General features: G+C 38.4%; 1 protein-coding gene and 1 long non-coding RNA gene across 5 annotated transcripts in view; one reads left to right on the forward strand and one right to left on the reverse strand.

Annotated features, from left to right (window-relative positions):
- The window catches only part of LOC114885783, a 49,287-nt gene extending 48,460 nt beyond the window's left edge, over positions 1-827 (forward strand). Inside the window, exon 4 of the long non-coding RNA XR_003791183.1 lies at positions 686-827. This is a non-coding gene — a long non-coding RNA (uncharacterized LOC114885783). The remainder of the gene's footprint in view (positions 1-685) is intronic.
- A 352-nt stretch (positions 828-1,179) lies between these two features.
- Positions 1,180-27,318, reverse strand: part of ZFP1 (ZFP1 zinc finger protein) — a 36,367-nt gene continuing 10,228 nt past the window's right edge. For 2 of the 4 annotated variants that reach the window (XM_029206018.1, XM_029206028.1), the window contains exons 3-4: positions 4,060-4,186; positions 1,180-2,429 (exon numbers count right to left, since the gene is read on the reverse strand). In XM_029206018.1, the coding sequence (XP_029061851.1) occupies positions 1,348-2,429; positions 4,060-4,186 (1,209 nt within the window). In that variant the 3' untranslated portion in view covers positions 1,180-1,347. Of the gene's footprint in view, positions 2,430-3,670; positions 4,796-27,318 lie in introns of those variants that run through there. The other 2 variants (XM_029206008.1, XM_029206038.1) reach the window with 2 other exon arrangements.

A 27,318-nucleotide genomic window follows, 5' to 3' on the forward strand; every position in this document is an offset into this window, starting at 1 on the left:
AATGCATGATTTGTGATGGATAAGGACAGGAACTGGTGAATTTGAAATCAAGCCTAAAATGGAATCTTTGAGTTATGCAAAAATAAGAATTTTTTTAAGGTTAATAATCAATATATGGGGAGATCACTAAAGTCTACTTTATGAAGTGTTTGTGAGCCTTTAAAGCAAAGTTGTAACTTACACTAAGTCAGGTTCCAAAGGGAATGCTTTTGGTTGATGATAGTGAAATTCATGGAAGAAATGCCTCCTTTAAACAGAATTCTGCAAAAATTTATTTCTAAAGTGGACTAAGCACATGGAAAATTTAAAAAGCAATATAAGACATTTATTGACAGTTTCTTAAATTATTTTTCCTCTAAAGTCTCTGAAACGTAACACTTGAACTACATATGCATTCTATTTTTTGCAAGACAATTTATAAAATATTAAGAGAAATAGCGAAACACCCAAAAATACATGTAGTTTCTGGGTTATACAATATTTTGGTAAAAGACATGCATTTGCATTTGTATGTAAATATCCCAGTGGAAAATAACAAGAGCATGATGGGTGTGGCTATTCTTTACACAGCCCATTTATTCCGTGGTGCACACTGAGTGATAGAACCCACATCTGCTGCCTTTCACTCTCTTCAGTCTCTCTTAATTATCTCACACTTGCATATTTATGTCAATAATACTTCTAGGAAATCTTCAGCAAACCCAAAAGGTTAAAACTTCAACAACATTGTCTTCTGTTGACTGAAGAGGCAGCTCAATAACAATGGTCATACCAACTTATATATGCCAGCAAGGAGGAGGAGAAAACATATGCTACATGCTACGGAAATCTGTTATGTGTTTCATTTGGAATGCAGACAGGATTGTAAAGGTACTGAAAAACACATGTTCAGTATGGAAAATCATGTTTGATGTGTCCTAATTTGATTATCAAGACAAGAATTCCAAACTCTTAGTGTCTGTTAAATTCACATGTGCAGATCTAAAATATAGTTTTTTTTTGTGGCATATTCTCGCACATAACCACTGAATTCCTAGGGTACTGTCTCTAGCTCCTTTATGCTGCCTGCTGCCCAGAATATTTCATTATTGAATGAATTATTCAAGATTTTAAAAAACTCACTGTAATACAGCCAAGTACTTCTATTTACAATTGGATATATTCTGATATGTATTCTTTAGTTGGGTATCATATACCTATCAGTACAATATTGTTCTTAGGGGACCTCATTTTTACACACTTTGAGTTGACAGATTGTATCTCAGTATGAGTTCCCATGTTCCTTCAGCACCTTTGCAAGGTTTCTCCCTATTGGAAGGGTTCTCACAGTACAACCTGGCTGCAGTCTCAGGGTTTATCCCCAGTATGAACCCTCTGATGGACACTGAGTCGGGACTTCCTGCTGAAGGCCTTCCCACATTCAGAACATTCATATGGTTTCTCTCCTGTGTGGATTCGCAAATGTAATCTAAGAGTTGACCTCTGGCTGAATGTTTTGCCGCATTCAGTACATTCATAGGGTTTTTCTCCGGTATGAGTTCTCATATGTATAATGAGTTGTGAGTTCTGGATAAAGGATTTTCCACATTCACTGCACTCATAGCGTTTCTCCCCTGTGTGAATTTTCTGGTGTATAATGAGGTTTGATTTCTTGAAGAAGGTTTTGGCGCATTCGTTACACTCATAGGGTCGTTCTCCGGTATGAATTCTCTGGTGTGTAGTAAGTTCAAATTTCTGGGCAAAGGTCTTGCCACATTCACTGCATTCGTAGGGCTTCTTCTCCATATGTGCTCGCTGGTGTACAATGAGGTTTGACTGGTGGGTGAAAGCTTTTCCACATTCAAGACATTCAAAGGGTTTCTCCCCAGTATGAATTCTCTGATGTTTAATGAGGTTTGCCTTATGGGAGAAGGTTTTCTTACACACGTTACATTCATAAGGTTTTTCTCCAGTATGTATTCTCTTATGACTAATAAGGAGTGATTTAAATGAGAATGCCTTGTCACAATAATTACAGATAAAAGGTTGCACCAAATTTCTGATTTTCTGGTGTTTAAAAATGCCTTCTTTATGGCTGAAGGCTTTTCCACTTCTATTATATTCGGAGTATTCCACTCCAGTATGGGTTTTCTCTTGCTTCAGATAGAGGAGTGCTTTTCCAAATCCATTACAGTCGTCGTCTTTCTTTCTTATATAGCTTCTATCACTAGTAAGTAAGTCTGAATTATATCTCAAAGTTTTTTCATATAAGTCATATTTATAGGGTACTTGTCTTAAAGAAACAAAGTCTGTGCTAAGATTAAATGTTTTTCCAAAGAGATTATCTCTTTCTTCAATTGGGGTTTGGTTCTTAAAGATTATAAATGGCCTTGCCTGCTCATCTGGGTTTCTGTGGTCCCTCTCCATCTGGTCATCAGCTTTCCATACCTCTAGGAAAGAGCACATGAAATACTCTGTCAGCCCTTTCACCACAATGTTATGGAATGTGAAGACTCCACAAATGTTCCATTGTAGGGCTACCTCTTTAGTTTGGGACCCAGTCTTCCAGTATAAAAAAGTCCCCAGTTCCAAGTGCTCCTAGCTCTTAAACTCTGAAAGAAAAAGACAAAGCCTGTGGCAAAATGGGCACAAATAGCACTGCCAGATTACAAAACGGCCTTAAAAGTGGGTGAAGGGAAATAAATAAAAACAAATGATGTAAGAAGGCTGGCAATTCCAGAGACAAAGGCTATTTGGTGTCCTCAAGGACACCAGTTGGTACAGACCAAGAAAATAAGGAGATGTTAAGGGAAAAAACCCAGGCAGATCTAAGTTGAGCAGCCAACACTGAGACTCTGAATTACTGTGGTCGGATGGCCACCTCACCTACATGCTCGAGGCTCCTTCCCCTTTTCTCTCCTCCTTTCATCTGCACCAATAACGTCCTAAAGGCAACCTTTCTCACAGGTTTGCAGAGAGAACCCTATGCAGAGCTCCAAATCTCCCAAGTAGGACTTTCCCAAGTGGAAGGCAAAATCCAGAAATTCATAGATTCTGTAGGAAATATAAAATGGACCTAAGATATTGTTGACAGAATTGCTCACTGCTACTGCGGGTTGCACCACTTTTTCTATCGAAGTTGTTGGAGAGAGAAAGTGTTTCCATCACTGTATCCTGTATTTCTCCTTTTCATGTGTTTAATTTCTTCCTCAAACCATTCTCGTCCCTGCTTTTATTTGAAGGAATCTTAAGGATCAAATTTACCCGGCCTCAAGCTATGCTTTAAGAACCTTTACTCTGATCTCTGTATTACTGGTTATTCCTGACTCTTGTGATCCTGCTGCCATTTGTGTCACTCTTGTACTGAAAAGTTTGTATTTTCCTTGAGGCTACTAAACCAATTCCCATGACCTAAAATATAGAAGTCACCATTCAGGCTAAGTGAGAATACTAATGAAAGAGGAACTAATCACAGAACAAAGGTTTAAAACATGTTAGGCAAGAATCAAGGCTTGAGTGTGAGAGGTGAATAGCTATAGAAATTAAACAGGAAAAACGTTAAGCAGCAAGAGACTGATATCTGGAGGTATGACTCAGGATATGAGGTGCACAAGTCATCTGTTCTCAGCTACCTCTAAAGGTTTAGGGAATTGAAAAATAGATTCCTAAAAAATATTTCAAAGATACCAACCCATTCATAATCTCTAGGATATTACTTCCACTGGCTTCTATCTGATTCTCCTTCCGACCTTCCACATCTTCCCTAGAAAGTTGTGAACTGGAAATTCTAACTCTGGTATCCATAACTCTTCTCACTGATCCAACATGAAAATCTGGTTTGATAATATCAGAGCACTTGATAATGGAACACAGCTCCTAACTGCTTGGACTTCAGAAAGCCTGAAAATAAAGAAGGTAGAACTTCAGAGTCTGCACTCTCTCTCAGCTTAAATACATGAAGCTTGACACCAAAACCATTTAGCAATTCAGAATCTTATAATTTTTGGTAACTTCTGAGAAAGGACCTAAACACTACTAGGCAACATTGAACTAAGAACTACACCTGAAAGCTGTCCTTACCCACTGATAGTAAGTTGCTGTAATTCTCCAGCATCACGTCCATGTAGAGGATCCTCTGGGAGGGGTCCAGTTGCTCCCATTCCTCCTGGGTGAAGTCCACAGTCACATCCGTAAATGACACTGATCCCTGAAATGGCATATTGCTATTCATTCTGAAATGATCAGCATTTGGTGATGCAGGAAGGACATATGAAAACTTACTCTTACCATGTTGTAAAAGAATCATTCATTTAAAAAAACTTACATGTGATACCAACTGTTTTGTCGTGTCTCCAAAAAATATTTTTATAAATAGTTAAAGCATTTATTCAGCTTCCCCTATATCTCTGGTGCTGTCATATTAAGCAGGTATTTAAGATTACTAAGACACCGTTTCTCCTCTGAAAATGTACATATGAAGACAGTTACATAAACATTATTATGCAGTAGTTAATGTTACCAGTTAGTGATGATGCTCATATAGGTATTATTTTTGTGGTCTCAAACTAGACAATATTAAAGGGTTAATTAAAGCTTTGAATATTTAAAGGCAGAAGATGAAATTCCAATTATAAGATAAAATATCAGGCATAAATAAAGATCGCTCTACCATATCCAAGCCATAAAAAGGGTAGAAAAGCAAAAACAAACAAGTGAGACTACATCAAACTAAAAAGCTTTTGCACAGCAAAGGAAACAACATAATGAAAAGGCAAAACCTACCAAATGGGAGAAAATATTTGCAAATCATGTATCTGCTAAGGGGTTAATATATAGCAAAGAAAAAAATAAAACCCAATCCAATTAAAAAATGGGCAGAGGAGGGCTTCCCTGGTGGCGCAGTGGTTGAGAGTCTGCCTGCCGATGCAGGGGACAGGGGTTTGTGCCCCGGGCCGGGAAGATCCCACATGCCGCGGAGCGGCTGGGCCCGAGAGCCATGGCCGAGCCTGCGCGTCCGGAGCCTGTGCTCCGCAATGGGAAAGGCCACAACAGTGAGAGGCCCGCGTACTGCAAAAAAAAAAAAAAAAAAAAAAAGAAAGGCAGAGGAGATAAATAGACATTTTTCCCAAGAAGACATACAAATGGCCAACAGGTACAGGAGGTGTTCAAAATCACTAATTACCAGGGAAATACAAATCAAAACCACAATGAAATAATATCACCACACCTGTAAGAAAGGCTATTATAAAAAAAGACATTTACAGCTATTTACACATCACTTACATTGTACCAGGTACTTTAAGTAATCTAGAGATAATTTAAAGTATAAGGGAGGATGTATATGGGTTATATGCAAATACTATGCCTTTTATGTAAGGGACTTGAGTATCTGCATATTTTGGTATCCATGGGGGGCCCTGGAACCAACGCCCCTAGGATACTAAAGGATGACTATCCTCATGTTCATTTCAGCATTATTTACAGAAGTCACATATGGAAACAACCTAAGTATCCACGGATGGAATATTCAGCCATAAAAAAGAAGGGAGTCTTGCTATTTGCAACAACATGGATGGACCTTGAGGGAATTATGCTATATGAAATAAGTCAGACGGAGAAAGACAAAAACCGTATGATCTCAATCTATGTAGAATCTAAAAAAAAGAAAAACAAGCACATAGATACAGAGAACAGATTGGTGGTTGCCAGAGGCTAGAGAGTGGAGGTAGGAGAAATGCATGAAAGGGGCCATAAGGTACAAACTTTCAGTTACAAAGTCAGTCATGTAATGTACAGTATGAGGACTGTAGTTAATAATACTGTATTGCAGATCTGAAAGTTGCTAACAGATCTTGAAAGTTCTTATCATAAAAAAAATTATAACTGGTGGTGATGGATGTTAACTAGACTTATTGTGGTGATCACTTCACAGTACACACAAATATCAAATAATGTACAACTGAAACTAAAAATGTTATGTCAATTATACCTCAATAAAAAATAATTAAAAGTTAAGTCTATTACTTTTAATAAAAAAATATCCACAGCAGCAGTTTACATAAGAGCCCTAAACTGGAAAAACAAACATTCATCAATAGATTAATTTCTCGTGGTACATTAAAACAATCAGTACTATAAAGCAATGAAAAGGAACTAATTCCAGCTACAGAGGGAAGATTTCACAAGGGTTTCAAGAATGCTGGCTAATTTTTATTTCTTGGTCTGAATGTATATATGACACTTTTCACTACAGTAAACAATCCACATGGAACAAAAGACATGCTGAAGCATATAAATATGAAGAGTCATGAGCTAGAAAACCAAGACTGTAATAAAAACCAAGAAGAGTTATAAGGAAAAAAATAGAAGACCATTTGATAACTTTCAAAAATCATCTACATTCACTTGGCCACAGGATAAGTATAATAAGAACTTTTGCATCGCTGCCAGACCAACAAGGGTTAATAAACCTGTGGCACATCATTTTGGCTCAAGTTACAATGATTTAGAAATGACCCTACCATCAAATATGAAAATATTATGTATTTTTTCTCACAATGCTGTTTTCCATACTCTATACAAACAAAAAACCTCCAAAAATTAGAGATAAAACACAATTCTGATAGTATAGGACTAAAAGGGATGTCAAACATGACTGTCCTCAAAGAATTACTTTTGTCAATGACAGATGCAGTTTTGATGTGGAATCAATTTGGTGTTCGGAGCACAAATCCTATGGCCACGAGTAGAGGTGTATTTAGTGTATTTGACACCCAGAGCAGACCTCGACATTTCAAACTGTTAAACGTCTAAAATCTTCACCTACGAATTTACTTCTGAGTACAAGAATCCTCTTTAACCTATTCACATTCCCTGTCTACTGAATCCATGTAACTGTCCTCTTCAGTTATGACCTCCAGTTCCTTAACCGCTCCTTTTTCCAAATACCTCCAAAATCTACATTACGCTTGTCACCATCTTTAAAATGCATACCCCAGTGACTTCCCACCATCTCCCACTCATAACTCGTAGCCTCAGGAAAAGTCACAGAAAGTAAGAAAAAAATGAGATAAAGGTCTGAGCACTACAAATGACCTAGTTATATTGCACAAATTTTCAGGTAACCCAATAGTATTATTTTATGACATCTTATAGGAATCTTTAGCCACATAGCATGGGAGCAGAGAATGCCAGTGGTGGGTCATCTATGCCTGAGATCAATGATATTGAGGTCAACAATCATGGAGTCAAGATTTTCCCAGTAGTAAATATTTATTCCCACTTTCAGATCACTTCTGAAATTATAGCTTTAAAAATAGGAACACTAGGAAATTTCCCAGGGACTAAATTAAGTACTAAGGACACAAGACCCAAGACCACCCTTCACCCTTATAGGCAAGCTATAGAACCCCTCAAGTCTTATCTTTGCTTCCTCTTTCCACTGCCACCCCAGCTATTACAAAAGCTTCCTAACTCTTATTTCCTGTCTCCTCTCATTCTCATCTACTCCACATTATAAAGCTAACGTGATTTTTCTAAAGTATAGCTCTACTCATACAATTACCTTGATTAGAAACATCATCCATCATGTCTTGAAATAAACTATGACTGCCTAGCATTCAACACCATTCAAAGTCCTCTTCCATCCCTCTCTCCCCTGACTCCCCTCTCTATGCACAGATCCTCCCGCTTAGGTCACATCACAGATCACTTAGATGTGATCTTCCATAATTTGAGTCCCTACTCTCTTTTAAACCTGGAGTACTTTATTTGTATGTCTCTTGTGGCATATATTTCACTCTGCTTTCTTTTTTCTTTCCTTTTTAAAAAAATGTGCCCTATTTCTTTTACTCTCCCCATTAGATGTTATGATTTTTTAGACCAGAAATTGTATCTCTGTATTTCTGTTAGCACAAAATACATGAGTACAAGTTAGGGACTCAAATAAAATAAAATAAAACAAAAAGAATTCTAATTGGGGACTTCCCTGTTGGCACAGTGGTTAAGAATCCACCTGCCAGTGCAGAGGACACAGGTTTGAGCCCTGGTCTGGGAAGATCCCACATGCTGTGGAGCAACTAAGCCTGAGTACCATAACTACTGAGCCTGCGCTCTAGAGCCCATGAGCCACAAATACTGAGCCCGCGTGTCACAACTACTGAAGCCCACGTGCCTAGAGCCTGTGGTCTGCAACAAGAGAAGCCACCGCAATGAGAAGCCTGCATACCACAACAAAGAGCAGCCCCCGCTCACCGCAACTAGAGAAAGCCTGCGTGTAGCAACAAAGACCCAACACAGCCAAAAATAAATAAATAAATTTATAAAAAACAAAAAACAATGCTAACTGAATGGTGCTCAGTATTCAAATTTTTCTCCCACTATTTTCTTGCTTCCTGAAGAGCCATGCCACACAATTTTTATAGCAACATCCTAAGTAGCTAGCTAAAATAATATAGCATCTGAACTGTACTCAGATTATACAAAAAAATTTGGTAATACCTGGTAAATCCTAAAATGTGACTTATTTTCCTGAGATGTCATGCATGCCCTAGTATGCTTGTCTCTTCATTAAAAATGCTTTTTATTGTTTGTAATCTACATTACAAACAATAATAACAATTGGGAATACAACTGATTCCCAGATCAATTCTGGCTGAACTTGTTCTTGACAATTTATTTGCATTTTGGTATTGGTCTTATTAGTGGTAATTTAGCTCTTCAGCATCCAGGATATGGTCACTCTATTCATGGAGTAAGTATAAGTAAAATCATCACTACATTGTCAGTACAATGTAAGTAGAGACACAATGTGACTCATCATCACAGAGGCATAAGTCATGGGCTAAATAACCTTTCACAAAAGAAAGGAACAGCAGAGCCGTAAAACTGAGTAGAAAAAAAAAATCTTAGAAAATATATATAATTGGATTTAACAGCAGGTTAGATTCAACTGAAGAGATGATTAGTAAACCTGATGATAGGTCAGTGAGAAATATCCAGACTGAAATAGAAAAAGAACAAAGGATGGAAAACAAATGCCTAAGAGATACGTGGCACAAAGTAAAGGTCTAATATACTTGCAACTGGAGCCCCAGTAAGAGAAGCAAGATGCAACAGAAACATATTTGAAGAGATAATGGCTGAGAACTTTCTGGAAGAGCTCACATCAGACTATAGAATACCTCTAACCCCAGGAATAAATATAAAGAAAACCACATTTAGGCACATCATAAAAAAACTAACAATCTCAGAAGAAAAAAAATACATTGTTTTCTGTTGTTTCAATACAAACACTGGAAGCCAGAAAGTAACAGAATACCCTCAAAGCGCTCATAATACTAGAATGTGAGCTGGCAAATATTTTCTATACAGGGCCAATTAGTAAATATTTTAGGTTTTGTAGACAGTATGTAGCCTCAACTACAACTAATCAAGTTGGCTGTTTTACCACAAAAGCAGGCACAGACAATATGTAAACAAATGGACATGGCTGTGTTCCAATAAAACTTGATCTAGGGACACTGAGATTTGAAAACATTTCATAAAAGATTAAGACCTTCAGAGAAGTTTAAAAACAAAAACCAAAACATACTTTTTATAAGAGACAAACTTAAATAACACAAAGCTTGAAAATAAAAGGCATTGTAACGGCTAGCCCAGGAACATCACTAATTAGTTAAAACAAAATTCTAAAAATATGTGTATACCATGATCCTCAAATTCTACTTAATGAATATAAAAATATCAGAAAAGAGAACTGGCTACCTCTAAAGCGAGGAGACTGGCTTTAATAGTCAAAAAGATTTTAGCATTGAATGAGGTGACCTAATACCAGCAGTGACAGCATGCTAGGAGGGCAGAACCATGATATAGTGAGAGAGAGTAAGAGACAGAATTCATGTATGAATTGTGTAACAAACAGGAAAAAACATATTATGTGTGGAGGCAAATAAGCCAAGATGATAAATATTGACTACTGGATGGTGTAACTGGTTGATAGTTATTAGACTGAACTGTATTGCAAGTGATGACATTCAACTATTTGGACATACAAAAATGGCAATTTCATATAGCTCAACCTAATATGCTTTTATCTGTATTTCTGTGCATTTTCATACTTAACAGAATCAAACCAAACACAGGTAAGTGACAAACTTCCTTGGAGCTCAACCCAAAGAAAATGGTAAGAAAAAATAAAAAATAATAAAAAGAAAGAAAAATAAAAATATTTTATGAATTACTAGGCAAACAGGAAGAGAAATCAGAAAAATTTAGAACCCTGGGAAAAAGGAGAAAAGCCTGTAAGTTTCAGGAGAGAACTGAACAGGTCACATTCTGATAAATAGACAGGACTTTGTACTTGTTGAAATACAACACCAAAAAGCAATGACTTCAAAATTCTGAAAGAAGAAAACAACAAAAGCTGGGCAAATAAATAAAACAGTTTGCAGGTACTGGAAAGCAACCACTGCAGGGCTACAATTATTGAAAAGATGGGTGAGCATGAAGGGAACTAAACATTCACACCAATGATAAAAGTGCTGAAAGGCAAAAATGATCAATCTTGAGTTTTATATCCAGCAAAATGTCCCTAAAGATATTTTCTAGACTATGGCACAGAGAAACAGAAATCAAGCAGAAAGTGACAGTATTGCTACACGGAATAAATAAAAATTGGATTTGGGTCTGCAAAACAACTGGGATTTGGGGGCAGAGTAATGGAGATAGGAAGCCATAGAGAAGGGGCTCTAAAATTCTGCATAAAAATTCACCTCAGGGCTTCCCTGGTGGCGCAGTGGTTGAAAGTCCGCCTGCCGATGCAGGGGATACGGGTTTGTGCCCCGGTCCGGGAAGATCCCACATGTCGCGGAGCGGCAGGGCTCGTGAGCCATGGCCGCAGAGCCTGCGCATCCGGAGCCTGTGCTCTGCAACGGAAGAGGCCACAACAATGAGAGGCCCGCGTACCGCAAAAGAAAAAAAAAAAATTCACCTCAGATCTTTGGCTGGCTCCTAACATGTGCAGGTGGAAGGCAAGCCTCCAGGAGAACTAGCAGAGTATAGCAGTTTTGTTCCACCAGATAGTTAAGTTATTGGCAGAATAAAACTTTACATTCTTTAGAGGGAATTATGCACCATACAACATGTCCAACACACAAAAATTACTAGACATGCAAAAAAATCAAAAAGCAATTAAAAGACAAAAAACCAAGAAATAGTCAAGAACAGACATAACGGTAATTCATGTATTAGAGTTAGCGTAAAAAGAGTTCAGATTGTACAGTAATATGTTAATATAGAAAAAAGATAAACAATGCAGTGAAAATATGGAAATATTTCAACAAAAAACTGGAATCTACAAAAAGAAAGCAAATGGACATTGTAGAACTGCAAAATGTAGTTTTTAACTGAAATTAAAAACTCACTGTATAGTCTTAAGAGTAGACTAGACCCAGCAGAAGATAAGAATTGTGAATTTGAAGACAGGTAAATAGAAGATATTCAAACTGAAGCAGAAGAGAAAAAAATGGGGGGAAAGACAAAGCATTAACAAGATGTGAAGCATGGCCAAAAAAGTCTAATGCACCATTCCTTAAAATGCTAAAAGGAAAAACAAAAAAGGATAATGTGTAGTCCCAGAAGAAGAGGAAAAAAGAATGGGACAGAAACAATATTTGAAGAAATAATAGCTGAGAATATTCCAAATTTGATAAAAGGCAATGACCACAAATCTAAGAAACTCAGTAAAGCCCAAGCAGAATAAATACAAAGAAAATTATACCTAAATACATCACATTCAAACTGCTGAGTGTCTGAGAAAGAATATCTTAAAAGAAGCCAGAGGGGGACTTCCCTGGCAGTCCAGTGGTTGAGACTCTGTGCTTCCACTGCAGGGGGGTGCAGGTTCGATCCCTGGCCAGGGAACTAACATCCTGCATGCTGCACAGCGTGGCCAAAAGAAAGAAGAAAAAAAAAGACGCACTTCCTTTAGGGAAGAACAATAAAAAAGAAGAATTATTTCTTAATGGAAACCACACATGTGAGACAGAAATGGAATTCATGTTTAAAGTACTGAAACAAAAATTAACCCTAGAATTCTATGCCCAGGGAAAATACTTTTCAAAATAAAGGCATACACAGATAAACAAAAGCTTTAAGAATTCACTGCAGTATACTGATTTCTGCTCTTGGATTGTAGTGAGGTGGTATAATCCTAACTTGAGGTGATTACTACAGTATAGAAACTGTAACCCCTAGAGAAACCATTTTCTTAAAAAAAAAAAAAAAAAAAAGGAAAAAAGACACATATAGGACAGATGAAAAACAAACAGCAAGATGACAGACTTAAATCCAACTGTATAATGAACTTAATTACAGACAAAATAATAAGTCAATTAAAAGACGGTCAGGCTGGATAAAAACTATGACCCAACTATATGTTACTTAGAGGTAAGAAACACACTATAAATATAAGAACACAAATAGGTTGAAGCAAAAAAAATGGAAAAGATATACCATGAAAACGCTAATCATAAAAAGGTAGATATACAGCCTGTGACTCTAGAGGCAGGGATGCCTGGACAAGATGGTGGAGTAGAAGGACCTGACCTCACCTCCTTTCACGGAAACACCAAAATCACAACTAACTGCTGAACAACCACTGACAAAAAAGGACTGGAACCTACCAAAAAAGATATTCTACTTCCAAAGACAAAGAAGAAGCTGCAACGAGACAGTAGGGGGGGTGCATTCCTGATACAATCAAATCCCATAGCTGCCAGGTGGGCGACCCACAAATTGGAAAATATATTCACAAAGATTCTCCCACAGGAGTGAGAGTTCTGAGTCCCATGACAGGGTCCCCGGTCTGGGGGTCTGGATTGGGAGGAGGAGCCCTGAGAGCATCTGGCTTTGAAGGCCAGTGGGGCTTGATTGCTGGAAATACACAGGACTGGGGGAAGCAGAAATATCACTCTTGGAGGGCACACACAAGGTTTCGTGTGCACACCAGGACCTGGGGAAAAAGCAGTGACTTCATAAGAGCCTCAGAGACCTACTTGCTGGTCTTGGAGAGTCTCCTGGGGAGGTGGGGGGCAGCTGTGGCTCACTGCAAGGACCAGGACACTGGTGGTGGAGAAACTGAGGAGTATTCATTGGCGTGAGCTGTCTTGGAGGCCAACATTTTGACACCAAGACCTGGCCCCACCAGACAGCCCAAAGGCTCCAGTGCTGGGACACCACAGGACAACCAACCAACAGGGTGGGAACACAGCCCCATCCATCAGCAGTCAGGCTGCTTAAAGTTTTCTAAACCCACAGCCGCCTATAGACATGCCCCTTGACATGGCCCTGCCCACCAGATAGATAAGACCCAGCCCCACCCACCAGTGGGAAGGCATCAGACTCTCCCAACAGGAAGCTTGCACAAGCCTCTTAGACCAGCCTCATCCACCAGGGGGCAGACATCATAAACAAGAGGAGCTATAATCCTGCAGGCTGTGCAATGCAAAAATAGAAAGTTAAAGAAAACAAGATGGCAGAGAAATATGTTCCAGAAGAAGGAACAAGATAAAAAAGAACAACTAAGTGAAGTGGAGACAGGCAATCTACCTGAAAAAGAATTCAGGGTAATGATAGTAAAGATGATCCAAGATATGGGAAAGAGAATTGAGACACAGACTGAAAAGATACAAGAAATGCTTAACAAAAAGCTAGAAAATTTAAAAAACAGAGATGAACAATACAATAAGAGAAATGAAAAACACACTAGAAGGAATCAATAGCAGAATAAATGAGGCAGAAGAACAGATAAGTAACCTGGAAGACAGAATGGTGGAAATCACTGTCATGGAACACAATAAAGAAAAAAATGAAAAAAACCTGACAACAGTTTAAGACACATCTAGGGACAACATTAACTGCACCAACATTCACATTATAGGGGTTCCAGAAGGAGAGGAGAGAAAGGGCCTAGAAAGTATTTGAAATAATAGCTGAAAACTTCCCTTACATGGGAGAGGAAGCATTCACCCAAGTCTAGGAAGCACAGAGAGTCCCAGGCAGGATAAACCCAAGGCGGAACATGCCAAGACACATACTAATCGAACTGGCAAAAATTGAAGGCAAAGAGAAAATATTAAAAGCAACAAGGGAAAAGTAACAAATTACATACAAGGGAATCCCCATAAAGTTATCAGCTGATTTTCCAGCTGAAACTCTGCAGCCCAGAAGGGAGTGGCATGATACATTTAAAGTGATGAAAGGGAAAAACCTACAACCAGAAATACTATACCCAGTAAGGATCTCATTCAGATTCAATGGAGAAATTGAAAGCTTTACAGCAGGCAAAAGCTAAGAGAATTCAGCACCACCAAAAGGTCTTCACAACAAATGCTAAAGGAACTTCTCTAGGTGGGAAAGAAAAACCCACACCTAGAAACCAGAAAATTACAAATGGCAAAGCTCACAAGTAAAGGCAAACATAAAGGTAGGAAATCATCCACACAAAAATATGCTATCAAAACCAGCAACAGTTAGGAGTATAAATGTAGCGTATTGGGAATATACTTGAAATTAAAAGATCAGCAACTTAAAAACAATTTTGTATACATATAGACTGATACATCAAAATCTTTTGTACCCACAAACCAAAAATCTACAATAGATATACACACAAAAAAGAATCCAAACACAACACTAAAAATAGTCACCAAATCACAAGAGAAGAGCACAAAAGAGGAAGAGAAGAAAAAAGACCTAAGAAAACAACCCCAAAACAACAAAAAGGCAATAAGGACATACATATCAGTAATTATCTTAAATTTAAATGAATTAAACGCTCCAACCAAAAGACACAGACTGGCTGAATAGCTACAAAAACAAGACACATATATATGCTGTCTACAAGAGACCCACTTCAGATGCAGAGACACATACAGACTATAAGTGAGGGGATGCAAAAAAGGTATTCCATGCAAATGGAAATCAAAAGAAAGCTGGAGTAGCAATACTTATATCAGACAAACTAGACTTTAAAATAAAGAATGTTACAAGAGACAAAGAAGGACGTACATAATGATCAAGAGATCAATCCAAAAAGAAGATATAACAATTGCAAACACATATGCATCCAACCTAGAAGCACCTCAATATATACAGCAAATTACTAACAGCCATAAAAGGAGAAATCGACAGTAACACAGTAATAGTGAAGAACTTAAAACACCCCACTTACATCAATGGACAGATCATCCAGACAAAATCCATAAGGAAACACAGACCTTAAATGACACATTAGACCACACTGACTTATTGATATTTATAGAGCATTCCATCTAAAAGTAGCAGAATACACTTTCTTCTCAAGTGCTTGTGGAACATTCTCCAGGATAGATCACATGCTGGAGGCAAAGCGAGCCTCAGTAAGTTTAAGAAAATTGAAATCTTATCAAACATCTTTTCTGAACACAACACTATAAGATTAGAAATCAACTACAAGAAAAAAACTGTAAAAAACACAAACACGTGGAGGCTAAACAATATGCTACTAAACAACAAATGCATCACTGAAGAAATCAAAGAGGAAATCAAGAAAAACCCAGAGACAAATTAAGACAAAAGCATGACAATCCAAAACCTATGGGACAAAACAAAAGCAGTTCTAAGAAGGAAGTTTATAGCAAAGCATTCTCACCTCAAGAAACAAGAGAAATCTCACAAAAACAACCTAACCTTACACCTAAAGCAACTAGAGAAAAAACAACAAACAAAACACAGAATTAGCAGAAGAAATCATAAAGATAAGAGCAAAATAAATGCAATAGAGACAAAGAAAATTAAAGAAAAGATCAATGAAACTAAAAGCTGTTTCTCTGAAAAGGTAAACAAAATTGATAAACCTTTAGCCAGATTCATCAAGAAAAAAAAGGGAGAATGCTCAAATCAATGGAATTAGAAATGAAAAAGTTACAACAGACGCCACAAAAATACAAAGGCTCGTACGAGACTATTGCAAGCAACTATACGCCAATAAAATGGACAACCTAGAAGAAATGGACAAACTCTTAGAAAGGTACAACCTTCAAGACTGAACCAGGAAGAAATACAAAACCAGGAAGAAATACAAAAACCAATCACAAGTACTGAAATTGAAAGTGTGATTTAAAAAATTCCAGTAAACAAAAGTTCAGAACTAGATGGCTGCACAGGCAAATTCTATCAAACATTAAGAGTTAACATCTATCCTTCTGAAACTCTTCCAAAAAACTGCAGAGGAAGGAACACTCCCAAGGTCATTCTACAAGGCCACCATCACCCTGATACCAAAACCAGACAAAGATACCACAAAAAAAAGAAAACTACAGGTCAGTATCACTCATGAACATAGATGCAAAAATTCAACAAAACAGTAGCAAACCAAATCCAACAATACATTAAAAGGATCATGATCAAGTGGGATTTATCCCAGGGATGCAAGGATTTTTCAATATCTGCAAACCACTGAATCAACAACCTGAAGAATAAAAACCACATTATCTCAATAGATGCAGAAAGAGGGACTTCCCTGGTGGTCTAGAGGTTAAGACTTCGCCTTCCAATGCAGGGGGTGCAGGTTCAATCCCTGGTTGGGGAGCTAAGATCCTACATGCTTTGTGGCCACAAAACAAACAAAAAACATAAAAAACAGAAGCAATATTGTAACAAATTCAATGAAGACTTTAAAAATGGTCCACATTAAAAAAAACCAAACAAAAAACAAACTGAAAAAAAATAGATGCAGAAAAAGCTTTTGACAAAATTCAACACCCATTTATGATAAAAATCTCTCCAGAAAATGGGCATAGAGGGAACCTACCTCAACATAATAAAGGCCATATACGACACACCCACAGCTAACATCATTCTCAATGGTGAAAAACTGAAAGCATTTCCTCTAAGATCAGGAACAAGACAAGGATGTCCACTCTCGCCACTATTATTCAACATAGTTTTGGAAGTCCTAGTCCCAGAAATAGGAGAATAAAAAGAAATAAAAGGAATCCACATTGGAAAACAAGAAGTAAAACTGTCACTGTTTGCAGATGACATGATACTATACTTAGAAAATCCTAAAAATGCTACCAGAAAACTACTAGAGCTCATCAATGAATCTGGTAAAGTTGCAGGATACAAAACTGATACACAGAAATGTATTGCATTCCTATACACTAAAAACAAAAGATCACAAAGAGAAATTAAGGAAACAATTCTATTTACCATCTCATCAAAAAGAATAAAATACCTAGGAATAAACCTACCTAAGGAGGCAAAAGACCTGTATTGAGAAAACTGTAAGATACTGATGAAAGAAATCAAAGATGACACATATGGAGAGATATACCATGGTCTTGGAGTGGAAGAATCAATACTGTCAAAATGACCATACTACCTAAAGCAATCTACAGATTCAACACAATCCTTATCAAATGACCAATGGCATTTTTTCACAGAAGTAGGAAAAAATTCTTTTAAATTTGTATGGAAACACAAAAAGACCCAGAATAGGGCTTCCCTGGTGGCGCAGTGGTTGAGAGTCCACCTGCCGATGCAGGGGACACGGGTTTGTGCCCCGGTCTGGGAAGATCCCACATGCCATGGAGCGGCTGGGCCCGTGAGGCATGGCCACTGAGCCTGCGCCTCCGGAGCCTGTGCTCCGCGATGGGAGAGGCCACAACAGTGAGAGGCCCGTGTACCACAAAAAAAAAAAAAAAAAAAAAAAAAAAGACCCAGAATAGCCAAAACAATCCGGAGAAAGGAAAACAGAGCTGGAGGAATCAGGCTCCCTGACTTCAGACTATACTACAAAGCTACAGTAATCAAACCAGTATGGTACTGGTACAAAAACAGAAATATAGATCAGTGCAACAGGATACAAAACCCAGAGATAAACCCATGCACCTATGGTCAATTAATCTACGACAAAGGAGGCAAAAACATACAAAGGAGAAAAGACAGTCCCTTCAATAAATGGTGCTGGGAAAACTGGACAGCTACACGTAAAAGAATGACATTAGAACATTCTCTAACACCATACACAAAAACAAACTCAAAACGGATTGAAGAGCTAAATGTGAGGTCAGATACCATAAAACTCTTGGAGGAAAACAGGCAGAACACTCTGATATAAATGGCAGCAGTAACTTTTTTGATCCACCGCCTAAAGGAATGAAAATAAAACAACAATAAACAAATGGGACCTAATTAAAGTTAAAAGCTTTTGCACAGCAAAGGAAACCATAAACAAAAAGGCAACCCACAGAATGGGAGAAAATATGTGCAAACAAAGCAACCAACAAGGGATTAATCTCCAAAATATACAAACATTTCATGCAGCTCAAGAGCAAAACAACCACCCAATCAAAGAATGGGCAGAAGAGCTAAATAGAGATTTTCCCAAAGAAGACATATAAAATGCCGAAAAGCACATGAAAAAATGCTCAACATTGCTAATTATTAAAGATATGCAAATCAAATCTACAACAAAGTATCACCTCAGAACAGTGAGAATGGCCATCATCAAAAAGTCTGCAAACAACAAATGCTGGAGAGTATGTGGAGAAAAGAGAACCCTGCTGGTGGGAATTTTAAATTGGTACTGCCACTATGGAGAACAGCACAGAGGTTCCTTAAAAAACTAAAAATAGAGCTATCACATGACCCAGCAATCCCACTCCTTGGCATATATCCAAAGAAAAGCATACTTCAAAAAGATACACGCACCCCAATGTTCACTGCAGCACTATTTACAATAGCCAAGACATGGAAGCAACCTAAGTATCCATCAACAAAGGAACTGATAAAGAAGACGTGGTACACACACACACACACACACACACACACACACACAGGAATATTACTCAGCCATAAAAAATAATGAAATAATGCCATTTGAAGCAACATAGATGGATCCAGAGATTATCATACTAAGTGAAGTAAGTCAGAGAAAGAAAAATATATGTTATCACACATGTAAAATCTAAAAAAATGATACAAATGAACTTATTTACAAAACAGAAAGACTCACAGACTTAGCAAACAAATTTATGGTTACCAAAGTGGAAAGGTGGGGAGAGGGATAAATTAGGAGGTTGGGATTAACATATACACACTACTCTATAACAGGGGGGCGGAGTCAAGATGGCAGTGTGGGAAGACGCAGAGTTCACATCTCCCCACAACTAGGGCACCTGCCAGACACTGGTGGGGGACCTTGACGCCCAAGGAGACAGGAGGAACACCCAAGCAAACCGGTAGGATGTGGGGGGACTGAGGGGGGAGGAGAAGTGGAGGCCAGACAGGACCAGCACCCTGAGGGGTGGCTGAGAGTGGGAGAGGGGTTCCTGTGCCTGGAAGGACCCTTGGGGGCTCAGAGCAGGGGGGAGTGCGCCCACCATTTCCCCTGCCCAATCGGCTGGGGAAGTCTGCCTGGATCTCGGGCCAGGTCCTATGCCCTCAGAGGCCCCCTCTGGGCCGCATTGGTCCTAGGGGCAAGGAGGCAGGCCGGGGGAGAACAGGAGAAGCAGGAAGGAGGGGCCCTCCAGGACCAGAGGAGCAGGAGAGGAGTGGAAGGCATTGGCCCCACCCGCTCTGGCCCGGGAAGCCTGCTGAGCTCCCATGCCGGGTCCCCCACCCTCCAAAGCCCCCTCCAGGCCACGTGGGTCCTAGGGGCATAGAAAGTAAGCTGGGGGAGAACAGGAGGTCGGGGGGAGAACGCAGGTGGGAGAGGCCCTCCAGGACCAGAGGAGCAGGAGAAGAGTGGAAAGTGTGGACCCGCCCACTCAGGCCCAGGAAGCCTGCTGGGCTCCCAGGTGGGGTCCCCCACTCTCGGAGACGAGAGGCATGCCTTGGCCCCTTCTGTTCCGCTGAGCTTCAGCTCCACCCCCCTACACTGCCCAGGGCCTTTTCCAGCCCTGTAGGTCCTAACCATAGGCCCTGCCTACCACACAAACCCCGCCCCTGCTTAGGCCCCGCCCTCCACAGCCAAGGCCTTTTCCACTATTTTTTTTCTTCTCTTTTTTACTATTGTGGTTCTGTTTTACCTTCCGGTTGTTGTTTCATCTATATTTTTATTTTTATATTCTTTCTAACATATCTATTAGTTTCCTAGTCTAAATTTATTTTTTTAACTCTTTGTTATTGGTTTTTTCTTTTTTTTCCACCATGCACGGCTTGCGGGATCTTGGTTCATTAGCTGGGGGTTGGGCCGAAGCTCCTGCGGTGGGAGCTCTGAGTCTGAACCACTGTACTGACAGAGGATGTCAGACCCCAAGGAATATTCATCAAAGTTGCCCGGAGGTCATCATATCAGCACCAAGACCCAGCTCTACCCAACAGCCTACAAACTACAGTGTTGGAAGCTCCAGGCCAAACAAGCTGTAAGACAGGAACACAATCCCACCAATCAAAAAAAAAAAAAAAAAAAAAAGAGAGCAAAAAATTATGTCACAGATGAAGCAAGGTAAAAACCGACAAGATCAAATAAATGAAGAGGAAATACGCAATCTACCTGAAAAAGAAATCAGAGTAATGAAAGTAAAGATGATTTAGAATCTCAGATATAAAATGGAGGCATGGACTGAGAAAATACAGGAAATGTTTAACAAAGATCTAGAAGAACTAAAGAACAAACAAACAGAGATGAACAACACAATAACTGAAATGAAAACTACACTAGAAGGAATCTATAACAAGATCACATAGTCATTATACACTCTACTGTTCATTTACCTTGTATTTCTCATTTATTCTCAATTCTATGAAAATTTTACATATTTAATTATCACCACTGATTGTGATGTAGCTCTCTCTTCATTATGGCTGTTCGAAGTTCAATCTCCAGGTGATTCTTCAGGAAGAACTCAGGCTTCCTCTGAATTATTAAATGCTAATCACAGTTAAAAAAAAAAGGAATCAATAACAGGATAAAAGAGGCAGAAGAGAAAGTAAGTGAGCTGGAAGACAAAATGGTGGGAATAACTGCCAAGGAGCAGAATAAAGAAAAAAGAATGAAAATAACTGAAGACAATCTCAGACACCTCAGGGACAACACTAAACGCACCAACATTCGAATTACAGGTCCCAGAAGAAGAAGAGAAAAAGAAAGGGTCTGAGAAAATATTTGAAGGGATTTATAGTGGAAAACTTCCCTAATATGGGAAAGGAAATAGTCACCGAAGTCCAGGAAGCACAGAGAGTCCCATATAGGATAAACCCTAGGAGAAAGATACCAAGACATGTTAATCAAACTAACAAAATGTAATTTAAAAAATTAAAAGCAGCAAGAGAAAAACAAAAAGTAACATACAAAGGAATCCCCATAAGGTTATCAGCTGATTTATCAGCAGAAACTCTGCAGGCCAGAAGGAAGTGGTAGAATATACTTAAAGTGATGAAAGAAAAAACCTACAACCAAGATTACTCTACGCAGCAAGATCAGATTAGACGGAGATCAAAAGCTTTTCAGACAAGCAAAAGTTAAAGGAATTCAGCACCACCAAACCAGCTTTACAGCAAATGCTAAAGAAACTTCTCTAGGCAGGAAACACAAGAGAAGAAAAAGACCCACAAAAACAAACCTAAAACAATTAAGAAAATGGTAATAGGAACATACATATTGATAATAACCTTAAATGTAAATGGACTAAATGCCTCAACCAGAAGACACACACTGGCTGAATACATACAAAAACAATACCCATATATATGCTGTCTACAAGAGACCCACTTCAGACCTAGGGACACATACAGACTGAAAGTGAAGGGATGGAAAAAGATATCCCATGCAAATGGAAATCAAAAGAAAGCTGGAGTAGCAATAGTCGTATCAGATAAAAGAGACAAAGGACACTACATAATGATCAAGGGATCAATCCAAGAAGAAGATATAACAATTATAAATATTTATGCACCCAACATAGGAGCACCTCAATACATAAGGCAAATGTTAACAACCATGAAAGGGAAAATCGACAGTAACACAATAATAGTAGTGGATTTTAACACCCCACTTATAACAATAGACAGATCATCCAAACAGAAAATAAATAAGGAAACACAAGCTTTAAATGACACAATAGATGAGAAAGATTTAACATTCTACCCCAAAGTGGCAGAATACACTTTTTCTCAAGTGCACAAGGAACATTCTCCAGGATAGATCACATCTTGGGTCACAAATTAAGCCTTGGAAAATTTAAGAAAATTAAATTGTATCAAGCATCTTTTCTGACCACAATGCTATGAGATTGGAAATCAATTACCAGAAAAAAACTGTAAAAACCACAAATACATGGAGGCTAAACAGTGTGCTACTATATAACCAAGAGATCACTGAAGAACTCAAAGAAAGAATTAAAAAATACACAGAAACAAATAACAATGAAAACACGACGACCCAAAACCTATGGGACGCAGCAAAAGCAGTTGTTAGAAGGACGTTTATAGTAATTCAATCTCACCTCAACAAACAAGAAAAATCTCAAATAAATAATCTGACTCTACACTTAAAACAACTAGAGAAAGAAGAACAAAGAAAACCCCAAGTCAGTAGAAGGAAAAAAATCATAAAGATCAGAGCAGAAATTAATGAAACAGAAACACAGAAAACAACAGCAAAGATCAATAAAACTAAAAGCTGGTTCTTTGAGAAGATAAACAAAATTGATAAACCCTTACCCAGACCCAACAAGAAAAAAAGGGAGAGGATGCAATTCAATAAAATTAAAAATAAAAAAGGAGAAATCACAACTGACACCACAGAAATACAAAGGATTGTAAGAGACTACCACAAACAGCTATATGCCAATAAAATGGACAACCACGAAGAAATGGACAAATTCTTGTAAAGGTACAATTTTCCAAGACTGAACCAGGAAGAATTAGAAAATATAAACAAACCTACCACAAGTCATGAAATTGAAACCGTAATTAAAAATCTTCCAACAAACAAAAGTCCAGGACCAGATGGCTTCACAGACGATTTCTATCAAACATTTAGAGAAGAGCTAACACCAATCTTTCTCATACTCTTCCAAAAAATTGCAAGGGAAGAACACTCCCAAATTCATTCCACAAAGCCACCTTTACGCTGATACCAAAACCAGAAAAAGGTATCACAAAAAAAAAAGTATAGACTAATATTACTGATGAACATAGATGCAAAAATCCTGAAGAAAATACTAGCAAACAGAATCCAACAAGATATTAAAAGGATCATACAGCATGATCAAATGGGATTTATCCCAGGGATGCAAGGATTCTACAATATACAGAAATCAATCAGTATGATACACCATATTAACAAATTAAGGAATAAAAACCATAGGATCATCTCAATAGATGCAGAAAAAGCTTGTCATAAAATTCAACACCCATTTATAATAAAAACTCTCCAGAAAATGGGCATAGAGCAAACCTACCTCAACATAATAAGGGCCATATATGACAAACCCACAGCAAACATCATACTCAATGTGAAAAACTGAAAGCACTTCCACGAAGATCAGGAACAAGACAAGGATGTCCACTCTCACCACTCTTATTCAGCATAGTTTTGGAAGTCATGGCCATGGCAATCAGAGAAGAAGAAGAAATAAAAGGAATACAAACTGGAAAAGAAGGAGTAAAACTGTCACTGTTTGCAGATGACATGATACATACATAGAAAATCCTAAAGATGCTACCAGAAAATTACTAGAACTAATCAATGAATTTGGTAAGGATACAAAATTAATGCACAGCAATCTCTGGCATTCTTATACCCTAACACTGCAAAATCAGAAAGAGAAATTAAGGAAACACTCCCATTTACCATTGCAACAAAAAGAATAAAATACCTAGGAATAAACCTACCTAAGGAGGGGAAAGACTTGTACTTTGAAAACTGTAATACACTGATGAAAGAAACCAAAGACGACATAAACAGATGGAGAAATATACCATGTTCTTGGATTAGAAGAATCAATATTGTGAAAATGACTACACTACCAAAAGCAATCTACAGATTCAATGCAATCCCCATCAAACTACCAATGGCATTCTTCACAGAATTAGAACAAAAAATCTTACAATTCGTATGGAAACACAAAAGACCCCGAATAGCTAAAGCAATCTTGAGAATGAAAAATGGAGCTGGAGGAATCAGGCTCCCCGACTTCAAACTATACTACAAAGCTACAGTAATCAAGAGAGTATGGTACTGGCACAAAAAGAGAAATATAGATCAATGGTACAGGATAGAATGCCCAGCGATAAACCCACTCACATATAGTCACCTAACTTATGACAAAGGAGGCAAAAATATACAATGGAGAAAAGACAGCCTCTTCAATAAGTGGTGCTGGGAAAACTGGACAGCTACATGTACAAGAATGAAATTAGAACACTACCTAACACCATACACAAAAATAAACTCAAAATGGATTAAAGACCTAAATGTAGGACCAGACACTGTAAAACTCTTAGAGAAAAACATAGGAAAAACATTTTTTTTTGTTTGTTTGTTTTGTGGTACGTGGGCCTCTCACTGTTGTGGCCTCTCCCGTTGCGGAGCACAGGCTCCAGACGCGCAGGCTCAGCGGCCATGGCTCACGGGCCCAGCCGCTCTGCGGCATGTGGGATCTTCCCGGACCGGGGCACGAACCCACGTCCCCTGCATCGGCAGGCGGACTCTCAACCACTGCGCCACCAGGGAAGCCCGGATAAACACTTTTTGACATAAAGCACGGCAAGATCTTTTTTGACCCACCTCCTGGAGTAATAAAAATAAAAACAAAAATAAACAAATGAGGCCTAACTAAACTTAAAACCTTTTGCACAGCAAAGGAAACCATAAACAAGATGAAAGACAACCCTCAGAATGGGAGGAAATATCTGCAAGTGAAACAACAGACAGAGGATCAATCTCTAAAATATACAAACTGCTCATGGAGCTCAATATCAAAAAAACAAACAACCCAATTAAAAAAGGGATGGAAGACCTAAATAGACATTTCACCAAAGAAGACATACAGTTGGCCAAGAGGCACATGAAAAGATACTCAACATCACTAATTATTAGAGAAATACAAATCAAAACTACAATGAGGTATAACCTCACACTGGTCATAATGGCCATTATCAAAAGAGCTAGAAACAATAAATGCTGGAAAGGGTGTGATGAAAAGGGAACCCTCCTACACTGTTGGTAGGAATGTAAACTGATACAACCACTAGGGAAAACAGTATGGAGGTTCCTTAAAAAACTAAAAATTGAACTACCATATGACCCAGCTATCGCACTACTGGGTATATACCCTGAGAAAACCATAATTCAAAAAGAGACATGTACCACAATGTTTACTGCAGCACTATTTACATTAGCCAGGACATGGAAGCAACCTAAATGTCCATCCACAGATGAATGGATAAAGAAGATGTGGCACATATATACAATGGAATATTACTCAGCCATAAAAAGAAATGAAATTGAGTTACTTGTAGTGAGGTAGATAGACCTAGAGTCTGTCATACAGAGTGAAGTAAGTCAGAAAGAGAAAAACAAATATCATATGCTAACGCATATATACGGAATCTAAAAAAAAAAAATGGTATTGATGAAATCTAGTGGCAGAGCAGGAATAAACACAGACACAGAGAATGGAGTTGAGGACATGGGGAGGGGAGAGGGAAGCTAGGGCAAAATGAGAGCAGCATCAACATATATACACTACCAGATGTGAAACAGATAGCTACTGGGAAGCAGCCGCATAGCACAAGGAGATCAGCTCGCTGCTATGTGACGACCTAGAGGGGTGGGATAGGGAGGGTGGGAGGGAGGCTCAAAAGGGAGGGGATATGGGGATATATGTATGCATATGGCTGATAAACTTTGTTGTACAACAGAAACTAACACAGTGTTGTGAAGCAATTATACTCCAATAAAGATGTATTTTTAAAAAGTAAACAAAATAAAATCAAGTGGGTAATCAGGGACTTCCCTGGTGGTCCAGTGGGTAAGACTCCGCACTCCCAATGCAGTTGGCCTGGGTTCGATCCCTGGTCGGGGAACTAGATCCCACATGCATGCTGCAACTAAGATGTCCGCATGCCACAACTAAAGATCCTGTGTGCTGCAACGAAGATCCTGCATGCCGCAACTAAGACCAGGCGCAACCAAAATAAATAAATAACTATTTTTTTTAAAAAGGTAATCAACAAGGATCTACTGTATAGCACAGTGTACTCTAATAACCTATATGGGAATAGAATCTGAAAAAGAATAGATATATGTATGTTTAACTAAATCACTTTGCTGTACACCTGAAACACAGCATTGTAAATCAAATATACTCCAATATAAAATAAAAATTAAAAAAAAAAGGTAGGTATGGCTATATTTAAATCAGACAAGGGGTATGACCAGAGGTAAAGAGGGACATCCCAAAATGATAGAACAGTAAATCCATCTGGAAGATAGAAAAATCGTAAGTGTGCATGCACTCAATAAATGTACATGAACTCAATACAGCTTCAAATTACATCAAGCAAAAACTGACAGAACTAAAGTGAAGAATGGACAAATCCACATTCATATTATCTATCAACCAAGTATCAGAATGAAGACATTTTCAGAAAAGCGAAGTTTAAAAAAATATATTTCTCACATACCCTTTCTCAAGAAGCTACTGAAGAATCTACTCCAATAAAAGAGTAATTCAAAAAAGACAAAGACAGGGGAAAAGGCAAACAAAAGATCAATAGGAAAGGTGAAGGAAATCCCTAGGAGGAGTTTGAAGGACATTGCAGAATGGTAGTGATTCTCCATTAATACTAAATTGTTTGTCATACAGATTGGAATAGTGTGATTCAAAAGCAGGTATTTTGAGGGCCGTCATAAGATGCCTAGTGGCATCGTATCACCTTGTTAACCTGAGGGCAGAATACCCTGATGATCCTGGCGCAGCTTCTTATCTGTTGGGGTTGGTTTAACTTTGGTTTGGCTTGTCTTGAACAAGTCCTGATGACATCTATCTCTCCCCTCCACACCAGGCTGACTTGGATCACATGAGGACACTCATTTCATCTCACAGAAGTAGTCTGCTTTGATCTACTCCTGAGAGTTGGCAGTTGACTAGTGAGCTAAGAAGCAGAGAACACTGAGCAGCCCACTCACTCTAATTATATTCTTGTCAGACATTCAATACCTGATTCACACTCTGACCCTGCCAGATGGTCCAACCATGTGAGCCCTATGTTTTCCTATGTTTTTCATGACCTTGCCAATGACTTCTCCAAATGAGATTTTTGTAAACTCTCAGAAAAACT

This window comes from Monodon monoceros, unplaced genomic scaffold (assembly GCF_005190385.1).
Source record: "Monodon monoceros isolate NGI ecotype Baffin Bay Population unplaced genomic scaffold, NGI_Narwhal_1 Super_Scaffold_10, whole genome shotgun sequence".
Classification (NCBI taxonomy): Eukaryota; Metazoa; Chordata; class Mammalia; order Artiodactyla; family Monodontidae; genus Monodon; species Monodon monoceros.